At 32.2% G+C, this 26,753-nt stretch overlaps 1 protein-coding gene across 1 annotated transcript in view; it reads left to right on the top strand.

Moving 5' to 3' along the window:
• The window catches only part of LOC114326901 (peptidyl-prolyl cis-trans isomerase G), a 66,361-nt gene extending 46,927 nt beyond the window's left edge, over nt 1-19,434 (top strand). The window contains exons 13-15 of the mRNA XM_050651310.1: nt 3,228-3,540; nt 6,840-7,063; nt 12,063-19,434. Coding sequence (XP_050507267.1) covers nt 3,228-3,540; nt 6,840-7,063; nt 12,063-12,219 — 694 coding nt within the window. The 3' untranslated portion in view covers nt 12,220-19,434. The remainder of the gene's footprint in view (nt 1-3,227; nt 3,541-6,839; nt 7,064-12,062) is intronic.
• Nucleotides 19,435-26,753: the final 7,319 nt, after the last annotated feature.

Below are 26,753 nucleotides of genomic sequence, written 5' to 3' on the forward strand. Positions count from 1 at the left end.
CTTAATTAAAGTCAGAAAAAATAAATAAATAATATCTAACAATAACAATAACAAATACAATTTTCTGAAATTTGATAAATCGTCAATATAAAAAAAATATACATAAATACAAAATATAAGTTAATAAAGTAAAGAAAAAAAATAAAATCGATATATTGCAACAATTTATAGAAATTGCAAAGTGAATATACAACAAAGTAAACTATTTATAGACATAGGAACTAATAAGTTTAAGCTGCTGCATGTGACACCCAAATATAGATAAGTTTGGTTACTTGTACAATACTGTAATTTCTTAGTTAGTCATTAAGAAACTCTTCTACTGAATAATATGGTCTTTCAGATAGATGAGCTTTTGTCATTTTACGGAACTTGGGGAAAGATGTTGAAGATTTGAGTTGTAAAGGAAGATGGTTGTATAGTTTTTTTGCGGAATATAATATAGATTTCTTTACTAACTCAGAGGACGGGATCGGTAAATAGACATCAAAATGTGAATTTCTGGTGGAGTAGTCATGACGAGGCCTTGCTGGAAAGACATGCATGTGTTTACGAATTAAGCAAACAGTTTCTAAAATATATAAAGATGTAAGGGTTAAAATGCCGTGATCTTTGAAGTAACTTCTGCAATGTGTTATTCTTCAGAGGCCAAACAGATACCTTATTGCTCTTTTTTGTAATTTAAAAATAACATCTAATTGGGCAGCTGTACTAGAACCCCAAAAAGGAAGACCATATCGAAGATGAGACTCGAACAAAGAAAAATATGTTAGTTTAGAAGATGCTAAATTGAGTTCTTTCGAAACAGATCTTATAGCATAGCAGGCTGAGGAGAGTTTCTTACTTAACAAATCGATATGAAGGGACCATTTGAGGTTGCTGTCTAAAAAAATACCAAGAAATTTTACAGAATCAACGGTAGAGATCTGGCTGTTATTAACAAGCAGGGGTTGAAGAGCACTTTTATAGGATAATGCTACTGTCTTATCCACGTTAAAAGAGAGTAAATTAGAGTCAGACCAGGTTTTTATCGTAAGCAAATCAGAAGTTATAGTTGCATGAAGAGATGCAATAGTTGAGTTGCTCCAAGTGATACTGGTATCATCAGCAAAAAGAAAAATTTTTCCATCGATTTTTAAGTTAGTGATGTCATTTATAAAGATAAGGAACAGTAGAGGACCCAATACTGAACCTTGTGGTACTCCACATACAATGTTTTTGAGACTAGAGTCAGTATCATTTGCTCTAACTAGTTGTTTCCTATTATTCAAGTAAGATTGGAACCAATTCAAAGAAATACCTCGAATCCCATAGAAATTTAGTTTTTTAATCAAAATACCTACTAAAATCACTAACCAGTTGTGTCTGAGTTTAGCGAACCTACTATAATAACAATTTTCATTTCATAACAAATGGAACAGTCCATTTATCATTAGGTAGTCCCATTAAAGGGGAGGCCGTATACTCGTATAAACCTTTGTAAAGTTATTAGCAAATTATTGCTTTCAAAATATACTCAAATTGTATTTTTGAACATCTTATTTATTTTATATAATAATTAAATTCACTATCAAATGTCATTGATATTTTATTAATTCTTAATTTAAAATTTAGATTGACATTCACGAAATGTCAAACTCAAATGTAAATAACCTATGCTTTGCTTAACAAATTCAGATTAAAAAAACTAGCCTACTTACTATAAACGATTTCAGCTGACGTTTAGTGTGTCGGCGGAAAATAAAAGGATTGTGACGTCACATTTTAGACTTTGAGGTCGATTATCTCGAAGACGGTTAGAGATATCGGAATGCCGTTTTCAGATTTGGATTCAGAAGACAAAACTACATAAGAATCCATTGATAAATCTACTGTAAGTATTGCAGGAGCGGCGACGCAATAACACACAGACTTTGCGAATTTATAAAAGTTTTCGTTGATAAAGGTACTGTAGTTTAAAAAAAACACAGAAATGTTGATTTCAAACCATACCACCCCATGTTTGAAAATCAAACAATACTAGTATATTGTGCAACAAGTGCAGAAAGGTACTAATTTCTCACGAGTTTGAAAAGTTGCGGTACGAGCGCAAGCGAGTGCCGCAATTCAAACGAGTGAGAAATTACCTTTCTGCACGTGTTTCACACTATACTTTTTCTACAAGCACAGTTTTTCCTAAAAATAAAAATCACAATTTCCAAATGACGATTAATTATAATAGGTACCTATGTGATAAATTTTAAACTGTATTTAATTAATACCTACTAATCAATTTAAATTCCTTATACCTAAATAAATTGCACAGAAATCAGTTAAAAAATTAATGCACTGCCTTAATTTGTTTAAATTTAAACAATTATTACACATTATTGACATTATATTTATGCAGTCACGGATTTACACAAAACCTACTTCATTCGACGTCTCTTGCACAGGTTGCTAAATCCTTATTGGTTATTTGATAATTATAAAATGTTTAATAAGAATAAAATTGTAAAATAAAACAGTTGTAACATCCATAATTTAGTTTCTATGCTATAGTTAAATATAATAATTGTCTTATAGGTTATATATTTGTCTAAAGTTTAACCACGGATGTAAACAGAATATAACGTTACTCAGAATGCGGTAGTCCACGGATGTAAACAGAATATAACGTTACTCAGAATGAGGTAGTCAACTGTGCAGAAAAGAACTTTGCGGCACAGAAACGTCACTTTGCGGCACAGAAACGTCACTTTTCTGCACACTAATGTCAAATATCTTATACTGTGAGAAAATATCAAGTTTGCTAACATAAAACCGTGCAGAAAAGTGCACTTTGAATAGTGGTTGTAGAAAAAATAATTTGTTTGTTTGTTGAGGAAAAAGACAGGGTTTAATGTAAATACTAAAGGCACATGCCGAAAATGGGTTTCCCTTGATATTTACATGATTTATTATTATTACTTTACTACCAAATACAACTGTAAACATACAAAGAAACCTACTATTTTTGAATTGTCTATCTTTAGATTTTTGTATTGCACATAGTTGCCATATTTCAATTTGCATATCAAAATGTATTTGGGTTTTTTAGCCAAACGGTTGAATTTAGAAAAAAATGTTATAAGACTTTTTTGCTCTACATGTTGCTTTCTACCTATACGTTTAAGCACTATTTTCGGGGACACCCTGTATACTCGTAATTAGGTATTGAGTAATATGCAAAATTGTTATTTTTATAGGGACTACAAGAAATCTCCAAGAAGATCCCGTTCGAGAGACAGAAATAGAGGACGAAGGAGATCCCGTTCACGTTCCCGATCCAAATCTAAATCAAGATCCCGTTCTCGTTCGAGGAAGTCCAAGAGTAAAGAGAAATCGAAGAAATCCCGCTCCAGAACGCCCGAGGTTCCTGCTAAACACGTCAAGGTCGAAGACAAGGATAAAGACAAGGACGTGTTCAAAGCTGATAAGGACGCGGAAGAGAAATACAGGAAATTGCTCATTCTTCGGAAAAAGATGGCGTTGTTGGAGTTAAAGAAAAAGGAAGAAATGGTAAGTTTATCATTATTTACATATAAATAAGTCGGTTCCATGACATCTCGTAACTAGACAGTTCGTAACGCCACAAATTGTAGCGGAAAATCCGCAAGGCCGTCAATTTGTGACGTGACACTTCGTAGCATCGACAGTTCGTAACTATAACTATTCGTAACGGTATATTTCGTAACGCCAACATTAAGTTTTTTTAGAAAATTTAGCGTTATTCAATGTATACAATAAATGTATTTTGCATAATTTTCCACACTAAAAGTTATAGTACTTTTTTAACACGTTAAGCGCCATGGCGGTCCATAGGGACCGATGTAGGAAGTTCCCCATACGCCATGGAGGTACCTAGTGACCGCTGTGTATTGACGAAACTGCTATGACGAAGTTCCTTTGCCCGGGTGGCATTTTTTCAATATGAAATGCTATCTTCAATATGGTGTCTAGCGCTTAACGCGTTAAGGTATCGCAGTGGTTAAACTACTGTTACAGGTAGATTGTATTTATTTTAAGACACAATTTTTAAATCATTCAACAGTCATTCAAATTGTTAATTGTGGAATATAGGTATTAGAATAAGTCCTTATCATAGTGTGTTAAAGAAAACCAGAGGTTCGTATTTTGATTGCCTTTTGGTACTTAGTTAAATAAATTTATAGTAACGTCTTCAGTTTAATAATGCTATATTTATGATGTAAAACGGTGCTCGAACCACAACTGTAAACAAATAATAATACTGATCTATCTAACACTATTTCGACATACTCTCGTCTATTAATAAAAACTAATAATCCTATACCATATTCACGGTCATGTAATGTTTTACGTTTACTTATTAGTAGTGTTGGAAAATTCTCGAGAATGAAAAATCGGAGAATATTCTCGATATGGAGAATTTTCTGAGAATGAACCCTATGACGCGCTTAGGGATATTATTAAAGATGAAATAGGATATTAAAAATCATGAAATTATACACAAAATTATGAGACGAAAAAACAGTGTTCTTTATATAAAAGAATGCAAAACAAGAGAAAACACAAAATTTGTTTGATAAAAAATAAAATTTTCTTCTTAGCAGCAAATAATGGATGTTGTGATTTAATCTGAAAAAGATCAGGCCTCAGATTTAGAATCTATTTCTATCATTAGCTCTTCCTGGTTATCTACATTCTGCATTTCAATTGGGATCCAATTCTGGGATTTTGTTTTTCATGAGTCGCCAGCTCAGTCATGGATTGGTCTTCCTCTAACAATTTTAAATTGTGAGCAATAAAAGTTACCTTACCAGCTCGTTCATCAGTAAGGCGGCTTCTTTTAGAGGAGTGGATAAAACCATAAGTACTGAAACTTGTTTCCGTCGCTGCACTGGATGAAGGCATGCTTAATGTATCAACTGCTATTTTAGTTAATTTTGTTCCGAAACATCTACCTTTCCAGCATATCATTGGGTCTAGTTTTTCAATTAATTTTACAACGTACGGTTTTCCAAAAAATTCCTCCTTATACTGATAAAGTGCCAAATCATCCATTATTTCAGCCGAGTCATCAGTTCTCTCAACTTGTTCTTCTCTGCTTAAATGAACACTATTAAACTTAGGATCCAATATATTCTACCAATATATTCATTTGTTTCCTTTTAGAGACAAACACTTTTATTGCTTTTTTTCTAGTTTCAATAACCTTGAATTTGTAGATAGTTCTCGTCGAGAATAGAAAATTCTCGCGAATATTCTCGAGAATATTCTCTTGATAATATTCTCTTCCTACATCACTACTTATTAGTCAGTGGCTTTTGGATAAGGTTAACAATATTTATATTCAGAATTAGGCATAAAATACATTTTTATATTAGTTGTATTCTTCTTTTGTCCTTTATTTCGTATATATAGGCTAAAAAGGGATAGTTCCCTGGGTACTTTTGAACATAGGCTTCCTCCAGTTTCCTCCATTCGCTTGTGTTTCCAGCATGTTCCTACTATCCTTTTTATGGTATCTCCCCATCTCATCTGGGGTCGTCCTCTTGCTCTATTTCCTGTCCATTGTCTCCATTATTGTATCGTGGTATTCCACCTATTGTCCGTTTGGCTGGCGTTCTGACCTGCGAAGCTCCATTTTAGCCTGGCTATATGTTGTCCTGCGTCTTTGACTTTTGTTTTAATTCTTACCCAGTTGTTTTGCTTTTTGTCTGTTAATTTTACTCCTAACATTGCTCTCTCCATGGCTCCTTGTGTCTTCAATATTTTATCCATGTTTGCTTTGGTCAAGGTCCATGTTTGGCATGCGTATGTGAGAATTGGGAGTATGCACTGGTCAAACACTCTGTTTTTAAGTATTGTATTTTTTTATTCTTTAAGACCCATTTTAATTTCCCAAATCCTGCCCAGGCTAATCTGACCGTTCTTTTTACCTCCGCTGATTGGTTTTCCTTATTTATTTTTATTATCTGTCTCAAATATATATTATGTTACAGTTCAAGTTGATTCTCAGTTAGAGTTGACTATTCCTAGTTCGAGTCAACTCCAACTAAAACGAGCAGTAAGAGTTAATTTGAAAAATTTAATTCAACTTTTACTAGTTAAAGTAGACTTTTTCTAACCCTTGTTAGTAAAAGTAGATCGCGGGAAAAATATAATTAACTCTTACTAGTTTGAGTTCACTATTCCTGGATCGATTCAGTAAATGTAGATTATACAAGCATAATATCACGTGCGTTTTTGATGAGTGTGCGTCTCTTGGTTTTGACCGTAACATTTAATTTCTAGAATCGGTTGTTTGTGTGAATCAACTCTTACTAAATGGCATTAGGAAGAGTATACTTTTTCTAGTTGGAGTCTACTTTTACTAGTAAATGTTGAATAAAAATCTTCATTTTATATTTATAATCAACTTTTACTAAAACCAGCCATTTGAGTTAACTCAAACTAGGAATAATAATCAACTTGAACTGTAACATATAATCATTAACCGTTTCTATATTTTGGTTTAGTTTAGTATTACGTTTCTATTATCTTGTGTGTTTGTCATTGTTTTTGTTTTGGTAAAATTCATTTTTAGACCTATTTGTTCAGATTCATTTTTAGTTCTTCAAAACTTGATGTTATTATTACTACATCGTCTGCATATCTTAGGTGGTTTAGTTTCTTTCCATTTATGTTTATTTCCATGTTTGCCCATTCCATTGTTTTGAAAACATCTTCCAGTTAGTTGTATTAAGGGTGGTTAATAGTTTAATACCTATACAATAGAGATTTGGTCTCTATTGTTAAAATATCGTATTTTTGATTTGCTATTTTTTATTTTGTAGAGACTAATGGAAGAAAAGCAACGGAAAGCCAAAGAGGAAAGCGAAATGTTGGAGAAGGTCAAATTAGCAAAGAGGGAAGCCATCGAAAAGGAGAAGTTGTTGAAGACGTGCAAAGTTTTGCAAGAACTTGAAGACAAAAAGGACATTAAGCCTAGAAAGAGACTGAATTCGTCCAGTTCCAGTAGCTCAAGTAGTTCGAGCAGTTCTGACAGTGACAGAGATAGGTAATTATTTTTTATGAATTTTATATTCAGTCTTGTCTCACATTTCTTCATATATTGTATCAGAATACAATTGAGAATAAAACAAGTGGTTAAATACTCAGTTCGTACTAAAACCTTTCTACGAATGATTAATGGAACAAAATCTTCTCATTACAGATTACAAATCAAGGTGGCTAATAGCCAGGTACAATGCAACCTTTGGAGATATATTATGTTCCCCTATGTCATTTAAATCACCCTATCCAGCCGTGTCCTTTTGATAAGGCTCCACAGACTTAATACTGGCCTTTTCATATAGTCTGACGCTTCTGGGTTTTCCTTGCCGAGTTCTAGGAATTGCAATCTTTTAGGGCCTTTACAGTGGCATAAGGCATATAATGCAGTTTCCTCTTCTTCTAGACCTAGCCGACAAACATAATCTTTTGTCACATATACGTAGGGTTACCATACGTCCGGATTTCGTCCGGACAGTCCGAATTTGAAAGACATGTCCGGATTGGCGTCCGGATATGAGAAATGTCCGGATTTTTTTCTTTACTAAAAAAATGGAAAACACTTGGCCGAACGGTGGAAAATTTCATTCTGCACAGCACCTAGTTAAGTTGGTCGTACCTAAATGGGCTTTACTACCTAAAGAAGAAACCCCAAACACTCATGACAGATGGAAAAAATTAAAGCATTTTCTAAAAGCAACGTTTCCTTTACGAATATTTTTAAAGTAGTCGATTTCATCTTTTGTCTGCCTGGTACTTCCGCTCCAGCTGAACGTATCTTTTCGATGATGAATTTTATATGAACGGCTGAAAGAGGAAGATTATCTTTGCCTGTTGTAAAAAAGCTTCTCAATATTCAAGCAAATTATGTAATGTCATGTTCCGAATTCCGTGACAAAATAAAAAATGACAAGACTTTTTGAGAAAAATTATGTCTTCTGAAAAGTACGAGAGAAGAACAACCTATCCCTGGGCTCAGTACAGACTAAGCAAAACTTGAATGTTTATCCTTTTCTTTTTTATGAATGTTTTTAAATTGTTTATTTTTAATTAAGTAAAATTGTATTAAACATAACTTCATTATATATTTGCAATTTATTATTTTAACTCTAAAAATATTTTTTTATATCGTTCTGTAATATTATTTTCTAGGTTTAAAGTACATATACATATATGTTAAAACATAGGTGTATATGTATTTTAAACTGGCAGAGGTAGCAACACAGTCAAATTCACATTTTACATTTTCTACAACCCCTTGGACAATCCCTGTCCGGATTTGGCCTTAATAAATTATGGTAACCCTACATATACGACTCAAATATTTATTGAGTCTACTCTTATATAACTGACTTTACGCGTTTGACTTTACTCTTTTATTATTTATGTTTTTAGGCACTAAGTTTAATTTTAGTTGACTTTATTTATTAACTTACAACTAAACAAATGAAAGACACTGAATTTATATCTTTTTATTTTACAATGGCATAAGGCATATTATAATGCAGTTTCCTCTTTTTCTTGACCTAGCCGACAACCATAATCTTTTGTCACATATACGACTCAAATATTTTTATTGAGTCTACTGTTACAAAACTGACTTTACGCGGTTGACTTTACTATTTTATTATTTATGTTTTTGGGCACTAAGTTTAATTTCAGTTGACTTTATTTATTAACTTACAACTAAACAAATGAAAGACACTGAATTTATATCTTTTTATTTTACAATGGCATAAGGCATATTGTAATGCAGTTTCCTCTTTTTCTTGACCTAGCCGACAACCATAATCTTTTGTCACATATACGACTCAAATATTTATTGAGTCTACTGTTATAAAACTGACTTTACGCGATTGACTTTACTATTTTATTATTTATGTTTTTAGGCACTAAGTTTAATTTTAGTTGACTTTATTTATTTTTAATAACTTACAACTAAACAAATGAAAGACACTGAATTTATATCTTTTTATTTTACAATGGCATAAGGCATATAATGCAGTTTCCTCTTCTTCTAGACCTAGCCGACAAACATAATCTTTTGTCACATTACGACTCAAATATTTATTGAGTCTACAATGTAATGTCTTGGAATGTAATTTGAAGGTATTTTACTTCCATTACTTGTTCAATACTGATACCATCAATTTCTATTTTGCATCTGATTGGTTCTTTACTGATTACTATTGTTTTGGTTTTCTGAAATGAAATTGTCATATTGAATTCTTTTGCTCTTATGTTAAATCTGTGGACTAATCTTTGCAGATTATCTTCATCTTGGGCTATCAATATTGCGTCATGCTTGTTATCCTACTCATCTTGCTAAAATCAAAATTTACAATTCATACTTATGTGAAACATGTCAAGAACAAGGAGATCTTAATCATATCTTTTTTAACTGTTCCAAATATATTCAGCATTCAGGAACTCTTTTAAGCAGCTTGCAAACGCTGCAAATATTTCCTCCGTACCAAATAAATAACCTATTGGCTACTAATGACAAAAGAGTATATGATTGTCTAATCAAATGTATACATAGTACAAATGTATGTCTGTAATCAATCTTAGCCAATTTCGTTAACCTTTTTTTACCCAATTGTTTATTTTCCCTCCTTTTCCCTATTTATAGTAATGTCTTTTAGGAATTTTTAAGAGGTTTTTTTTTTCTTTTGACTATTATGACCTGTTTGCAATAGTAGGTATAGATAGACACTTTTTTATTAAGTATTAAGTAAATTAGAATAATATGTTTTTCTTTTTAAATTAGGTTTAATAGTTTTTTTGTATTAGTATTAATTATTATCAAATTGTATCTGGCTAAATAGCTAAGTGCGAAAGTCACAAATAAAAAAAAATTGCGTCGTCTGCGTAGCAGAGTATTTTTACTTCTTTGTTTCCCATTCTATATCCTCTTCCTTTGTTGACGTTTTTGATGATTTCATCCATGATTAAATTGAAAAGCATATGACTCAGTGAGTCTCCCTGTCTTATTCCGCTGCCTATATCTATAGGTTCTGTAAGTTGTCCATCTATTCTGACTTCCATTTTGTTGTTTTGGTAGATGTTCTCAATAGTTTTTATGATATCTAGATGGACTTCTCTATTATACAGAAGATGGATTACATCTTTGAGTCTTACTCTGTCAAATGCTTTCTTTAAGTCAATCAGGCATAGAAATGCTGGTATATTATACTCTAGTGATTTCTCAGTAATTTGCTTTATGACGAATATTGCATCTGTACATGATCTTCCAGTACGAAAACCCTGTTGTTCATATGCTAAACTTATCCTCTGATTCATTACGTCTTGTAAGATTTTAGTTGTAAGTTTTAGGGTAGTATTTAACAAGTTGATACCTCTGTAGTTTTCTGGCTGCTTTTTATCTCCTTTTTTGAATAGTAGAATTAGTTCGCTCGTTCTCCATTCTTCCGGTATTTTATTGTGTTTTATGATTTTGTTAATTAATGTTGTTAATTGTTCTGTCATTGCTGCTCCACAATATTTCAGTAATTCGTTTGGTATTCCATCCTTACCTGCAGCTTTTCTGTTTTTCAGCTTTTCGAGTGTTGTTCGTACTTCCTGTGCACATTAACATCTTTATTTGTGGTAATTTCTGGTGTTTCCGGTTCTAACATCATTTGTTCTTCCTCTGCATAGAGCTTTTTTAGATAGTCAATCCATGTATCCTTTTCTATGTATTTTGTTTCTATTAGTTCATTTACCTCCGTTCTTTGACCTCTTATAAAGCGTCATATTTCCTTTTGGAGACCATAAAAATCATGTTCCATTTCTTTCGAAAAACGTTCCCAGTGATCATTTTTTATTCTTCTTACTACTGAATATGTTTCGTTTCTTATAGTCTTATAATTATCGTATGCCTCTTGTGTTTTAGTTTACTTGTATTTTAGGTAAGCTTTTTTCTTCTCTTTACATTTTTCCTTCACTTCTGTATAAAACCATGGAGTTCTTCGTCTTGGAAGCGATTTATTTTTATTAATGTTTCTTTCACCAAGAACTTCCTTGGCTGAGGCTAAGATATTAGACTTAATTTTTGCCCAGCTTTCTTCGACTCCTTTACTTTCTGTGATATACATGTTGCTGCTTTTTTCGTTAGTCTTTTTTGGAATAGGTATCTTGTGGAGTCGTCCTGTAAGCTTTCGACTTTAATCTTGGTGGTGTATTCTGCTGTTTTGTTATCACATATATGTGTTTTCATTCTGATTTTGCACAATACCAATTTATGATCGCTTCCTATTTCTCCTGATGTTAGTGCTCTTACATCCAAGATTAGAGACGGGTGTAACTCTCTATTCGACAGAATATAGTCTATCATAGATCTTTGTCCTCTAGTGTTTTCGAAAGTGTATTTGTATTGTTCTTTGTGAAGGAAAAATGTATTGTTAATTCGTATTTCATTTATGCTGCAGAGGTCCGTCAGAAGGTCTCCGTTTTCATTTCTGATATTTTCATTATATCGCTGTTTAATTCCCGGAACTGTGTCATTGCCAACACGGGCATTAAAGTCACCCATAATGATTATATATTCATCGTTTGGAATTTCGTTTATTACAGTCTGAAGGTGTTCATAGAAGCTTTCTCTTATGGTGGCATCCCTGTTGTTCTCAGGTGCATAGATCGCTATCACGTTCAGAGGTTTGACATCCAGTTTGACTTTTACACTAACTATTCTTTCGGAGATATGTGTGATATTTGGAGATGCGAATTCCAAGTCAGCTTCTGGTCAAATATTACACCTAAGTACTTGGCTTGATTACAACTGCCAGGTAATCAGCGTTACCCAGGCAATAGAAACCGTTGGCTGGGCAGCTTTGTTAATAAGTAATCCATCAGCGTGGCCCACAACAGTGGAGACAGCATTCCTCACTGTGGGCAACCACTTACTACCTTCGCCTCAATGGTGGTAGCTTTTTTTTAGTATTCCATATCTTTGTCACACATGTTTTTTACGAATATCATTGATTTTTTGTATTTACATTTTTCAGAAAAAAGAGACGACGACTCAGTCCAAAAGAAAGGTCGCACTCCAGATCTCGTTCCAGAACTAGAAGGCGCAGACGCTCATCTGCTAGATCTTCCAGAAGTAGATCTAGAGGATCCAGAGACCGACATAGGGACAGGCCTTCCAGACGACGCCGTTAACGATGTTTTGTATTTACATTTATTTTTAGATCAAGGTTAGTAGAGGTATAGGTTTATAGGATGAAAGTCAATTAAATAAGACTTCTGTAATATTCTACATTAATAGAATACAATTATTGACCATTTTGGGTTTTCGTATTTTGAGGAACAATAGTAGTTTTAGTAAGGCAGTGGACTGTACTATTATTCTATTGATTATGTTCAAAATAAGAGAGCTAAAAGGAACTACAACGTTAACGGAATTTTATTGTCGCACATGGTCAATAGACCTCTAAATTTGAAAAAACCGCTGAGTGCTACCATTTAAATTGGTGCGTTTTTGACAAAGGGGTGAATTAGTCCCTAGGCACAGGGGCGAATTAGGGTGAGTGCTATGCACTTTTGGTACAAAGACGTCTACAGGAAAATTATTCCAAGTTAAATTTACTATCGAAATATTATATTTTAAAGTCAAAAATATTTTTATTTACAAAAATGTATTCAAAAGAAAAGCAAAAAATCAACACGAAAGAAAGCAATTTTGTTTTTTGTCCCATAACTTTTTTCCACGAGGATATAGGTATAGACATTGCTTCAGCAAAAAATAACTTACATTCTTTCTCTTTAAAATGACGTCTGGTAGAAGTCTCTAGGATTTATATTTTCCGAAATTGTATTTTTCAAAATTCGCCGCTCACAGCATTTTTGGTTCATTTTCTGCATTATTTCGCAAACATTGTTCTGTAACTTTGTTTTACGCATTTCTAGGTATATTCAATGGTACATTTATTAGAAAGAGGAGTCAATTACCTTTAAAATTCTAGTCTTTGTATAATTAAAGTCTATTGTATAAGGTTGCTTGACTATTTTACAGGTTTTATACTTTTAATGATTTTTTATATTTTTTATTATTATTTTTTAAATTTCTCATTATGACTTTTTTCTTGTACATTTAGGGATATACATTGTATAATAGAAAACAGCATATTTTCTTTACTTTCAAATGGTGTATTCCAAAAAAATTTAGGACTTTTTTTAAACAAGATATCCGTAGGATATGCAAGAGTATCCGTAATTTGCAAAAATTTTAAAAAAATTTATTTTTTTTTTTTTCAATTAGAAGAATATAATTGCATATTATAATATAATTTTTAATTCCAAATATTTCTTAATAACACTTTTCGATATTGTGAAAAATAAAGGTACTTTACTCCTGAGCAAATTCATATTTTTTAACATACCTCGTACACTATTAATAAAATTTTATATCTGATGATTGCATTTTAGGTTTCAGACTAGGCAGAGCATTTTATAAAGAATAACTTTTTTCATAAAATTAATACTAAAAAAGTTTTCATATGGTTCCAACTATTGCATGTGTATATGTCACACTTTGAAAAAGCATATATCTTGTTTAAAAATAGTCCTAGAATTTTTTACAGTACACCATTTTAAAGTAAAGAAAATAAGCTTTCCTTTTTATTAAATAATGTTTATACCCAAATATACAATAAAAAAAGTTATAATGAGAAATTTCAAATAATCGTAAAATATATCAAAAATCATTAAAAGTATAACATTTTGAAAAACCATATCTTGCTTAAATATAGCCATACGGCCTTCTACGATAGAACATTTTAAAGGTAATTGACTTCTCTTTCTACTAAATGTACCATTGCGTGTACCTAGAAATGCGTAGAAAAAAGTTGCAGAACAATGTTTGCGAAGTAACATTGAAATTATCCCAAAATCGCTGTGAGTAGCGAAATTTGAAAAATCATATTTTGAAAATTTTAAATCACAGGTACTTCTACTAAACGCCATTTTAAAGAGGAAGGATGGAAGTTATTTTTCTGTGAAGCAATGCCTATACCTATATCCCCGTGGATAAAAGTTAAGGGGCAAAAAACAAAATTGCTATCATGTTTTTTTCTTGCTTTTCTTTTGGATATATTTTTGTAAAAAAACGCGTTTTTGACTTTAAAATGTGATATTTCGATAGTAAATTTAACCTGGAACAATTTTCCTATACACGTCTTTGCACTAAATGTGCATAGAACTCACCCTAATTCGCCCTGTGCCTAGAGACTAATTCACCCCTTTCTCAAAACGCACCTATTTCAATGGTAGCACTCCGCGGTTTTTTTCAAATATAGAGGTCCATTGACTATATATGAAGCAATAAAACCCTGTTAACGTTGTAGTTCCTTTCTAAAATACATAATCAATAGCCTATATACAAAGTATGGTTTACTTTCACGTAAGATTCAATGTGACTGTTTCTGCTTCTTTGGGCGTTTTCAAAGCTCAAAAAGCGAGAATCTATTCTATGAGGGACCAAACACATTTTGATTCTAAAAAAAAGGTAAAAGGAAACTTAATCTAAAACGACTAATCTCTGGAACTTCCACCAACTCTCACTATGCTTTTAAACAACTGTTTTGTTTAATAAGAATTAATCTATAGGGACAAATAAAACCTGAGACAAATAAATTACATATAGAGGTTAAAAACGATAGCGACAAAGGTCAATAGAGGAGGACAGAATTGTAACAAAAATCAATTTAAATGAAGTAAAAAGACAGACGTACTCGCAATCATTTGTTGTTAACTTCCGACGACCGGTTTTGCTCTCTATAATATGCACAGCATCTTCAGGTTAACGGTTACAAGTAAACTAAATGATGCAGCTATAGATCCTCTGCATATTATAGAGAGCGAAACCGGTCGTCGGAAGTTAACAATAAATGATTGCGAGTACGTCTGTTTTTTTACTTAATTCAAAATGAACTCGCATATGCAACCCATTCAACATTTAAACATCAATTTATTTAACTCATAAATTAACAAGAATCGTATATAAACTTACGTGCATAGAAATCGGCCCACTTAAAAATTTTGTCATTTTTGATGTCTCATATTTCCTAAACCTGTTGGCCGATTTAAGTGATTTTTTGAACATGTTATAGCCTGATTCTTTGACAATACCACTGTAATAATATTGTTGCTAAACAGGCAAATTTTCATCGTATACCTGGTGTACCAATCAAACTGTTTTTTTCTCAAAGTTCGCATCACCCTGTGGAATATTTTAGCATTTATAAAATACTGAAATTAAAACCCAGCTAGAGCCTCAGGTTTTCTCAACATTCTGTTTTTTGATTCATTCGTTTATGTTGGATAATAAAAAAGTTAGGTACTTTAACAAGTAGACATGTTCTTCATCAATACACGGTGTTCCTAAATAAGCTCCTAAATAAACTTTAAGGGGTAATTCTGCATGAAAACATAATGACAGTTGGCTTTATAAACGTATGTCCGCAAATGTTTCGTTTCCGAGATACGGGACGTTGAATTTTTTCTTACAAACTGTCGATTTATTTTATTGCTTTAAAACCGGTTGAGATATGCCAATGAAATTTGGTGGGCTGTAAGACGTAGTTATTGCACATTTTTTGACATACAATTAAGAATTTAATATTCACCATTAGCGCGCATACGCGTAATATGACCGATCATATTACCCGTATGCATGCTAATGGTGAATATAAAATTCTTAATTTTATGTCAGAAAATCCGCAATAACTGTCTCTTAAATCCTACCAAATTTCATTTGCATATCTCAACTGGTTTTAAAGCAATAAATAAATCGTCAGTTTGTAAGAAAAAATTAAACATCCCGTATCTCGGAAACGAAACATTTGCGGACATACGTTTATAAAGCCAACTGTCATTATTTTTTCATGCAGAATTACCCCTTAAAGTTTGTCGCACTTATTTAAAAAACACCGTGTATTGATGAAGAACAGGTCTAGTTGTTGAAGTACCTAACTTTTTTATTATCCAACATAAACGAATGAATCATAAAACAAAATGTTAAGAAAACCTGAGGGTATAGTTGGGTTTTAATTTGAGTATTTTATAAATGCTAGAATATTCCACAGGGTGATGCGAACTTTGAGAAAAAAATACAGTTTAATTGGTACACCCGGTATACAATGAAAATTTACATGTTTAGCAACAAGTAAACCTATTATTACAGTGGTATTGTTAAAGAATCAGGCTATAGAGAATCACTTAAATGAACCATTTCATTTAAGTGAATCGCTTAAATGAAAGAATCACTTAAATCGGCCAACAGGTTTAGGAAATATGAGACATCAAAAATGACCAAATTTTTAAGTGGGCCGATTTCTATGCACGTAAGTTTATATCGTATATCATTAACTGAAGTTGTCATTTTTTATCAATATAAGATTGTTCTGAAGCTATTTTCTTGTGACGTTTTAATATTATTTACATATTTTATTTTAATATAAGATGTTTCGAAATCATATTTTTTAATGAAATTGGGGAATTGGAGAAAAGTAAGAATGTTTGAAACAAAAAGAAATCATTTTTGGGGTAAGATCTGGACTGTATAGTTCAAATCTGGATCTGCCAATTTCGTTTAAACACAGATCCTCTGAATCTGTCCAAATTTTATCATTTATACTTACACCAACTAAATCGTAACACATCAGTATATCTTAGGTGAATGCAAGAATTAGGATATGTCAATTTAGAGGTTATAGAATAACTCTCTATTCTCTAGAAGTTCTTCTCATTTTCAACTTTTAAATACATATTTACTCCAAGAGATGGCACACTCATTTTCATTCATTCATTTGTTGAAAGATTTGAATTGCTTTGAATTGAAAGATAATGGTACGTTAAGGTACTAGTACACTTTAGAAGATAAGCATTTTTTCAAAATTTTTTTTCTCAGAATCTTTCTTAAAAATGAACATGAAACGAAAAACATGAAACGTGAAACATGTTTCATGAAAATAAAACACTGCTAAACAAATCTCAAAGTCCGCCTACCAATGAAACGAGTGTGATTCATGCTCATGACACATTTTTATTTTCGAAGAGTTTCATAAATGGCCGGACGTATATTTGTTTAGCAGTGTTTTATTTCCATGAAACGTAATTTACGTTTCATGTTTCTTTGATGTGCGAGAGAATACAAAAAATATATATTTTTTTTTCATTTATGCACGTACACTAATATTGTAAAGGACGCCAAAGTCAAGGCCTCGAAAAAAATTAGTTCCGATGGCGGACAGTTAATCTCAGGATTGGGATCTCTGAAGCAAAAAAATCGTACGGCATTTGAAAAAGGATGGTTTCTTACGTGACAATTTACCACCTTTAGTGAAAAAATTCGCAAAAAAAAAGATTTTACGATAATTTGAAAAAAAATTGTGAAAAAATCACCCGTTTTTCTTCAGTTTTTCATGGTTAAAAAATATTTATTTTTTATTTTTTGGTCAAATTGTGGTAAATTGTCACGTAAGAAACCTTCCTCTTTCAAATGCAGTACGATATTTTTGTTTCAGATATCCCAATCCTGAGATTAGCTGTCCGCCATCATTTTTCGAGGCCTCGACTTTTGCGCCCTCTACAATATTAGCGTACGTGCACAAATGAAAAAAGATATATTTTTTGTACTCTCTAAGAGTTAGATATTAATATGTAAAAAGTTTTATGTTCATTTTTAATAAAGGTTCTGGGAAAAAAAATCTTGAAAATAATTATTATTTTTGGTCTTCTAAAGTGTACTAGTACCTTAAATCTAATTAATCACTCGGATGATTACGTATCTGACATACGTTCCATGATTAAAACAAACGTAGTTAAGTGATCTATATATTTATGATAAAATGACCGACAATGCTGCACAGAAATAAGCTGTGACTTGTCAAGGTGCTAAAAGAAACAGTGTTCCCAAAAAAATCTCTACTTGTAGAAAACACATAATTTTTTTCTAATTTCCTCTGCGGACAACAGTTACGAACCACTTTCTATTTTGTATCTAAAATAAACAAAAAACTTTCCCACTTGTCTGTTATAGCAAACCTACTTCTACTGATCTTGTTTGAAAGTATTTGTGACATTTCAGTTTTACAATCTCTTATGAGAATAAGAGAACACAAAGTTAGAAAAAAATTAAGATATAACTTTTGCACTTTCAGATCAAAAGCCTTTCTCAAAATACGCGAAGAACCGCAATGTTGGCGACGCCTGGTGGTAAATTTCAAAAGCATCAACTTCGGGAAAACATTTAAATTGTCATTAATTTGTGTACATATTTACGGCCGGTTGATATTGTAATTAACAATGACTTCGACTTCAAAAAACTATTGCAGTGTTCCTCAATGTTCACCCTATTATACTCCTCAAACACAAATTACCTTACATAAGTTTCCGTTGGACGAGAATATAAGAAAAGTTTGGCAATGAATTTTGCGAATTGGCAAACCTATAACGAAGTACATGACGGTGGTTAGTTTACATTTTACTGAGAACGATTACTTTTATTACATTTAAACGTGTAAATGATTCATATTCATCGTTTTACGGCTTCGAGATCAAATGACAAATGAATTGATTTTCCGAAGTTATCGTCCATCTTTGAAATCATGAGCGCCCTCTGTCGGAAATGGCTATTGCGAATATAGAAAATGGAGACAATATCAGATGTATTTGTACTGTTAACTTCAAATCAATATACATATCTAAATTCCGTTGTGATTAAACAACATTCACTAAACATAATCACAGAAAAAGAAGTAATCGAATGGTTGGCACCTTCGATTTTTTAACATTGGCTAGCGGCCATGGTGTTAGATCATTAAGACAAAATATATTTTTATGCCCCAAACACAGATGAATAATATAAATTTTTAGTAATTAACTCATTAAAAATTGTTTGTATTTTATCTATTTAGTGTAAAATCTTATACAATATAAATACGTAAAACATACACAGTGGGTCAAAAAAAATAGATATGTGCTTTTTATTTAGACTGCGAAATTTATACATACGAAAACAAAGGCTACATAAATTCTTGGTAAAGTATTTATCAATTTTTTATTTTCACTAATTATTCTCATGGGAAGTTGTATTGCTGATATGTTATAAAATATAATAAATCTAATGTTATTTGCATCTTGATAAATATGTATATTATATAATTATAACGTAAAAACCAATCTTGACATTTTTTTAGGATTGATTCGATTACTGTTTTCCTCGTTTTGAAATATATTCAGAGTGTGTTGGTCGAATGATATAATTATATCCTTTTTTTTCTTTCTTTTATATTATTTTCTTATGATTATACCTTAATTGTAAAGTGTGTTGGAATGCAAAACTTTTTATGTGAAATAAAGTTACTATTCAAAGAATTATTGTTTTTTTTTTTATTATTTTTTATTACAACTGGATCAGGATCAGAAACCAACACGGGAAATGTGGTTACATGATGCACAAATAGGGTAAACGACCATCTCCACTTTGTGACTGCGGACAACCCCAAATCATCTGTCCCATCACAGAACAGTGTCCCACAAAATCATATCATGGCAGGTCAGAGGATTTCCTAATGGCGACTCCAGAGTCGATAGGCTATATAAATAAGCTAGATGTTCGTTTGTAAACCTATGTACTATGTTTTATACAAAATATTCGCTGTGTGCAAGTACTTGGAGGGGATACGAGAAACGATCGTGCGAGAGTAGCGGAGAAATCTCATAACTTTCTATAATTCATATTGTCAGTTGAAATTGTCATATTGACATATTTCACACTTACTGTCATTGAAAAAAAAATGGGATTTCGCAAATGATGTGTTATAAATTGTAAAAATACAACAAAAAATTGTCAATTTATGTTCTTTTCGTTTCCAACTTCTAAGCACAAATTAATACAAAGAGAAAAGTGGATTTGCATACAATGTTTACCTTTTAATAACATAACCTCAATCTTACTTTTTCTTCTTATTCTTTTTTGGGCTATGGCCTTAACAATTATCCAGTAACCAGGACTAATATAATTGGCCAATACCTATAATTAAAAGTGCTAAAAATGATGCTGAGCTATGAAACTAGGTGGCGCTCTTCCGAACTTGCACGGTCCCAATGTGTCAAGTGCCATACGATAAATAAATAAAATTACAACTGGAGGATAGAATTGTGCTTTTCAAACTGGAAGATAATATGGTTCCTTTGTTATACATCCGGGAATGAAACGAGGATTTAAACACAACCCAACTTGAGAAAGGAAGATCTTATTTCCCAAGCCTCTTAAATCTGATCTTTTTTATTTATAAAAGAAGTACTTGAGAGAAATTGAAAAACATGTGATGTTTTACATCTCTATTATGAATTTACACCGAATTACGAAAATCATAAACATTAAAAACAAAGTCACGTGACTCGAAGTTAAGAAGTTTTAGGAATACATTGTTTAAAATATATATATATATATATATATATATATATATATATATATATATATATATATATATATATATATATATATATATAAGGTCCGGTTTCACCAACAACAAATAAATCAATGAATAGTTAGTTATTCGTCGATTAAAATTTATTAGACGTTTATATATTTATATTTTGTTTCAATATAATTTTGATAATTTAAAGTAAAACTGGTGAATTTACTTTCCTAAAAATATTTATTGCCAATTTATTCGAAGAGTAAGTATTTATTTGATAAATAACTAAAATAAGTCCTTATGCGACGTTAGTAAAATGGAGAAATGTCAGTTTATTGGTCGATTAACTTTATTCATAGAATAAACTACTACAATTGGAATAGCCTTCGTGCCAAGCAAAGTATTCCTATAACGGGGTTATTCTAATAACTGGTCATTGATGCCTGGTAGAAACGTTTCGGGACCTCAAATTTTTATTCCTTAAAGCGGGATATTCCTTTAACAGGTATTCCAATAAGCGGGTTCGACTGTATTTGTCGTTGGTGAAACCGGACCTAAGATCCGGTTTCACCAACAACAAATAAATCAATGAATAGTTATTCGTCGAATAAAATTTATTAGACGTTTATATTTTTATTTTGTTTCAATATAATTTCGATAATTTAAAGTTAAACTGACGAATTTACTTTCTTATAGATATTTACAGCGAGATTAACTTGCCAATTTATGCGAAGAGTAAATATTTATTTGATAAAGAAATAAAATTAGTCTTATTTGACGTTAGTAAAATGGAGAAATATCAATTAAAAGAAAAGAAAAGTTGGTTCAGATTTGATTACAGTACAGAGGCTCTACTATGTGCTTATACGTATTTCGGAATAGCCATTTCCTCATCGCAGCACCTGGGTAGAGGCAAGCTGAGACTGAACTGAAATCAAATCCTTTCCGGGTAATTATCAAAATAATTACCAAAGATGCTACTAGCACCATCTATGAATCAAAAGTCTAATAAGTCAGGAAATAAAATTCGAAATTAGGGAGCGTTCAAGTATTACGTAACGCGATTTTTGACCCCCCTCCCCCCCCCCCTACGTAACGCACTGTAATGGGCGTTTAACTATTACGTAACGCAATTTTTGAAGAATTTTGACCCCCCCCCCCCCCCCCCAACCTGCGTTACGTAATACTTGAACGGTCCCTTATTTATCCTCGGAGCTTTTTAAGTTGGAAAAATAAAGCATAACAGTGTTTCGAAATACTCGACAAGGGAAATCTAAATTGCATTTCACGTCCTGTCATTCACTGTGATAACAATTTCGAATTTTATTTCCTGACTTATTAGATTTTTCTAGAAATATCAGTTTATTGATCGAATAACTTTATTCATAGAATAAACTACAATTTGTCGTTGGTGAAACTGGCCATAAGTCAGGTAAATATAATAATGTGGACCTTGAACGAAGATATGTGCAAGATGTTGGGACCATTTGAGATTACGTTGTATCGCAGAATACTCAAGATCCACTGGAATGACCGAATTACAAATGAATAACCGAGAGGTGCTGAACACCGTCAAATCTCGAAAGTAAGAATACAATGGACACATTATGCGAAATGAATCCAGATATGCCCCCTACAAGCCATCCTATCCTGCAGGGGAAAATATTTGTAAGACGGAGTCCAGGAAGAAAAAGAACATTCTGGTTAAAGAACCTTAGCACTTGGTTCAGCACAGTATCAGTGTAGCTTTTCTGCGTTGCTGCAGACAAGATAAATATTGCCATGATGATCACCAACATTCGCCACGGATAGGCACATCGGAAAGAACAAATTACATTTAATAAACTGGTAAAAAAGTAATTTCTAGTTAAATAATTAAATAAAATAGCTGATAGAGATGAAGTACTACGAAAAACTGGCGCACCCAGGGAGGGGGGTTAAAGCCCCTTGCAGGATATATAAAAAAGAAAAAAAATCTGTGCCCAAGTCAACCCCCCGAGGAAAATTTTAGGTGCGCCACTGACGGAAAACAAGCAGGAATCAGCTCATAGTCATAACAGGCTCCCTTACTCATGAAGATTAAGCTACACAGTATCACCGGTCCGAAAGACACTTGAAAAGCTGCAGATAAGGACGAAATACGAATACCAAACGAATTACTAAAATACTGTGGAGCAGCAATGACAGAACGATTAACAAAATCATAAAGTAGGTACAATAAATTACCGGAAGAATAGGCGAACTAATTCTACTATTCAAAAAAGGAAATAAACAGCAGCCAGAAAACTACAGAGGTATCAACTTGTTAAATACTACCCTAAAACTTACAACTAAAATCTTACAAGACGTAATGAATCAGAGGATAAGTTAAGCAGATGAACAACAGGGCTTTCGTACTGGAAGATCGTGTACATATGCAATATTCGTCATAAAGCAAATTATCGAGAAATCACTAGAGTATAATAGACCAGCATTTCTATGTCTGATTGATTTGAAGAAAGCATTTGACAGAGTAAGACTCAAAGATGTAATCCATCTTCTGTATAATAGAGAAAGTCCCTCTAAATATCATAAAAACCATTGGAAACATCTACCAAAACAACCAAATGAAAGTAAGAATAGATGGACAACTTACAGAACCTAATATAGACATGGCATAGGCAGCGGATAAGACAGGGAGACTCATCGAGTCATATGCTCTTTAATTTAACCTTGGATGAGAAATCATCAAAAACGTCAACAAAAGAAGAGGCTACAGAATGGGCAACAAAGAAGTAAAAATACTCTGTTACGCAGACAACGCAATATTGATAGCACAAGATGAAGATAGTCTGCAAAGATTTAACATAAAAGCGAAAGAATTCAATATTACAATTTTCTACCGTAGAGGTAAAGGGTAGTAACTCCATTTTTTCTAATTTGGACTTAATACTTTTGCTAAGCTTAACATTTTTCAATTTTATTTGTGGCAAAAGATGGTATGCGAAGTATTATTGGTTGATTATTTTATATTCTTGAACGAGGTAAAGCGTGGTGACTCCATCAGCTGTCAGATTTGCTTATCGGGCGCGCTATTTCGCGCTCGGTAAACAGCAGTATCTCCATAAAAGTGTTAGTCACTTTGACTGAGAGAGTTTTACTCGATAGATTGTTGACAGTAACAAAAAATAAAAGCAACTGCTACCAATCTTCCAGAACAGTTACCACTACGTTGTGACAAACACAAAAGAAAAAGGATCACATACTAACCTTTTACAGTGGAACCCCAGTCAGTTTCATGAGTTTTATAGAAATTTAGTTGTTACCAAAAAAATTTTGATGATAGCGATGATGATTTTTGTGTTTTTATTTGCGCTTATGTGGGCACTTACTATTTTGTACACTTTTTTATCTGCAGGTATATGCTGAGGCAAAAGATCTGTCACAATATTATCCAATATATAAACCAATGTTTTATCACAGTAGGACAATATTGTTTAACCCTTTCAGCCCTGAATTATTTTTTTCAAAGGTAAAATTTTTCTGTTGGTATTTTATTCAATTGGACCCCTAATTAAGACTGAAAATATTTTTTATAAAATTTTTGCCCCTCCACTTTTAATTTTACAAATTGGTGGCAACTGCCACCAAGAGGTTATTACGGCATAAATATATAAAATTATATATAAGAGTTTACTACAGAAAAAGCATGTATATAAAAATATAATATGGTTTATTGGCGTCTTGTATGATAATTTTTGAAACAATTTCTGTCTTTTATAATATTCCTGATTCACCACAAAAATTAAAGACTTTTATGCCCCAAGGATTTGGCTTGCCTCTAATATATCGTTTTAGAGAAAATTGTCTCTCAAATGGTATAATTGTCTCATCTATGCAATTATTTTCTTCAAGCATTAATTTTTCGCAAAGTTTTTCAAAGCTGGTAATTATTTTGTTTACTTTCCAAAGATAATAGTTGGTATTCTTTGGTGTTGACATATGAGATATGTAAATGATTACGTAAACTTTCAAATCGGTTTCGGGACATACCAATATCGTTAATCAAACGGAATTGTCTACGAGGAGCCCAATAAAGTCTCAGTCTCGGAAAATTAATAATTCCCATTACAATATGAAGGGCAAACGGCTCTTTTGAACTGCCACTTTCATCATAACTAAATTTACTTTCACTTGTTCGATCAAAAGTACCATTTGGAGGTACAACTTTGCTATTCTTCTTTTGGAGGTACAACTTTGCACTTTTTTAGTCTTTTGAGGAATTTCTTCTTTTTCTCATGATACTTCATCCTCATCTGATGTTGATAGATCAGGCCCCTCATAATCTGGATCTCCATCGTGTTCTATATCTGAACAGACGTCATTTAGGGCAGCTAATGCTTCTTCTACTTGAGCAAGGGTCGCATCAACTTCAGTTTTCCCTTTCCCGTAAAATACAATTGTAGGAATCAATCTGAAGAGAATTAATTTTTGAAAATCTTGTCATAAATTTTAATCTATTTAATCAACTTTTGTAACTGTTAACACCTACTGGTGGCATTTACGTACGCCTTTTACAGGACCATACCAAAAATTAGCAAATGCAATAACAATTACAATTTATTCTTAAATCAACTTTTCATAATGTTAGTTAGTAAATACCAACAGCTACATGAAGATTTTTTCAACGCAATAGCAATATTAGAACAAAACAACAAATACTTAGCAAGAAAAAAAGAATCTCGTTTACCCGACATTACTTCAAGTAGAACAACAAAACCTGTTTACATTCCAAATGCCTTAAATACATTTAAATAATCTTATATACGAACGAGTCGTATCACAGATATCTGTGCGGAAATATAGGCTTCGCAATTGCTACCATCAGGGCCGAAAGGGTTAACTAATATACAACATTACAATTATATAAATACATAATTTCTTATGTCTTCAGATTAAGAATTATTGCAATAATTTTCTGGAATTCATCTTATTTCCCCATTATCTCAAAACTTCGCTAGATAGATATACTACCCTTTACCTCTACGGTACATAATTTCATCTCAGAAAATTAAAACCATAGTTATCAGTAAAGAACAAATCAGATGTAAAATTGATGGTATCAGTATTGAACAAGTAATGGAAATAAAATACCTTGGAATTACATTGTCAATCTACGGAGACCTGGACAAAGAAGTGAAAAATCAAGTATGTAGGTACAAAAAGCAAATAGACTGGCGGGATGTCGTAATAACACTATATTATAGCGAAACCGACATATTAACACTGAGATGAAGTCAAGAATTTATAAAGCCAGTGTACGACCAATAATGGCATGTGCATCAGAAGCAAGACCTGATACAGCCACAACACAAAGACTACTGGAAACGGCAGAGGTGAGATTACTGAGAAGAATTACAGGAAATGCGCTGAAGGTGTCAGAAAAAATTTGAGGCAGTCAGAAAAAATTTGAAGGGTCAAAAAAATGGAGGGCGTCAGAAGAAATTAGAGAGTGCCAGAAAAATAGAAAGGAGTCAGAAGAAAATAAGAGGGGTCAGAAAAAATTTGGAGGGAGATACGATAAAATAGGAGGAAGCAAAAAAATGAGTGCAGTGTCTGGAAGGGGCAATCGATTGTATCCTTCGTCGGACGGTGACGGGTAAAAACACTAGTTGTTTAATAAAAAAAAGAATGTGTGTGTACTTTGTACGTACGTAAGAAGTTATACTTCTACTACATATTATGTGATTTTTAAGACAATACCAAAAATTTAAAAAAATAAAAGAATAAAACGCACACAAACCCATTGAAAAATGCCACAAAGAAAAAATGATTTCTGAACGATAATAATTGTTGGCAAAAATTTTAAATACCCATTTTCTGAAAAAAAAATTATATAACAAATATACTTACAATCATAAAATGCATAAAAAAATAAAAACTTGCATCGGGAATCGAACCCGTGAATTTCGGGACGTTTTGATTCGTAATCGAAGCCTAGACTCACTCGTCCAATTCCACATTATTTGTCATGAGGAAAAATAGGGTAACTGAACGTTTTACAGTTTGACAGTTGTTTTAAATATAATTAAATTATGTAGTTTAAATTTTGTGGAAGAAAATATTAAAATATAACAAAACAGTAAGAAAACAATATATTAGATGAAGATTGGTAGACCTTTTGTTGGTAATCAAATTAAGTATGTCAATCAAAGCATTACATACCTACTAGATAAATAAATCTACGCCAAAAAATCATAATTTAAAAATAAAAATCGGACCTAATTTGGG

Source organism: Diabrotica virgifera, chromosome 5 (genome assembly GCF_917563875.1).
Source record: "Diabrotica virgifera virgifera chromosome 5, PGI_DIABVI_V3a".
In the NCBI taxonomy this organism is placed as follows: Eukaryota; Metazoa; Arthropoda; class Insecta; order Coleoptera; family Chrysomelidae; genus Diabrotica; species Diabrotica virgifera.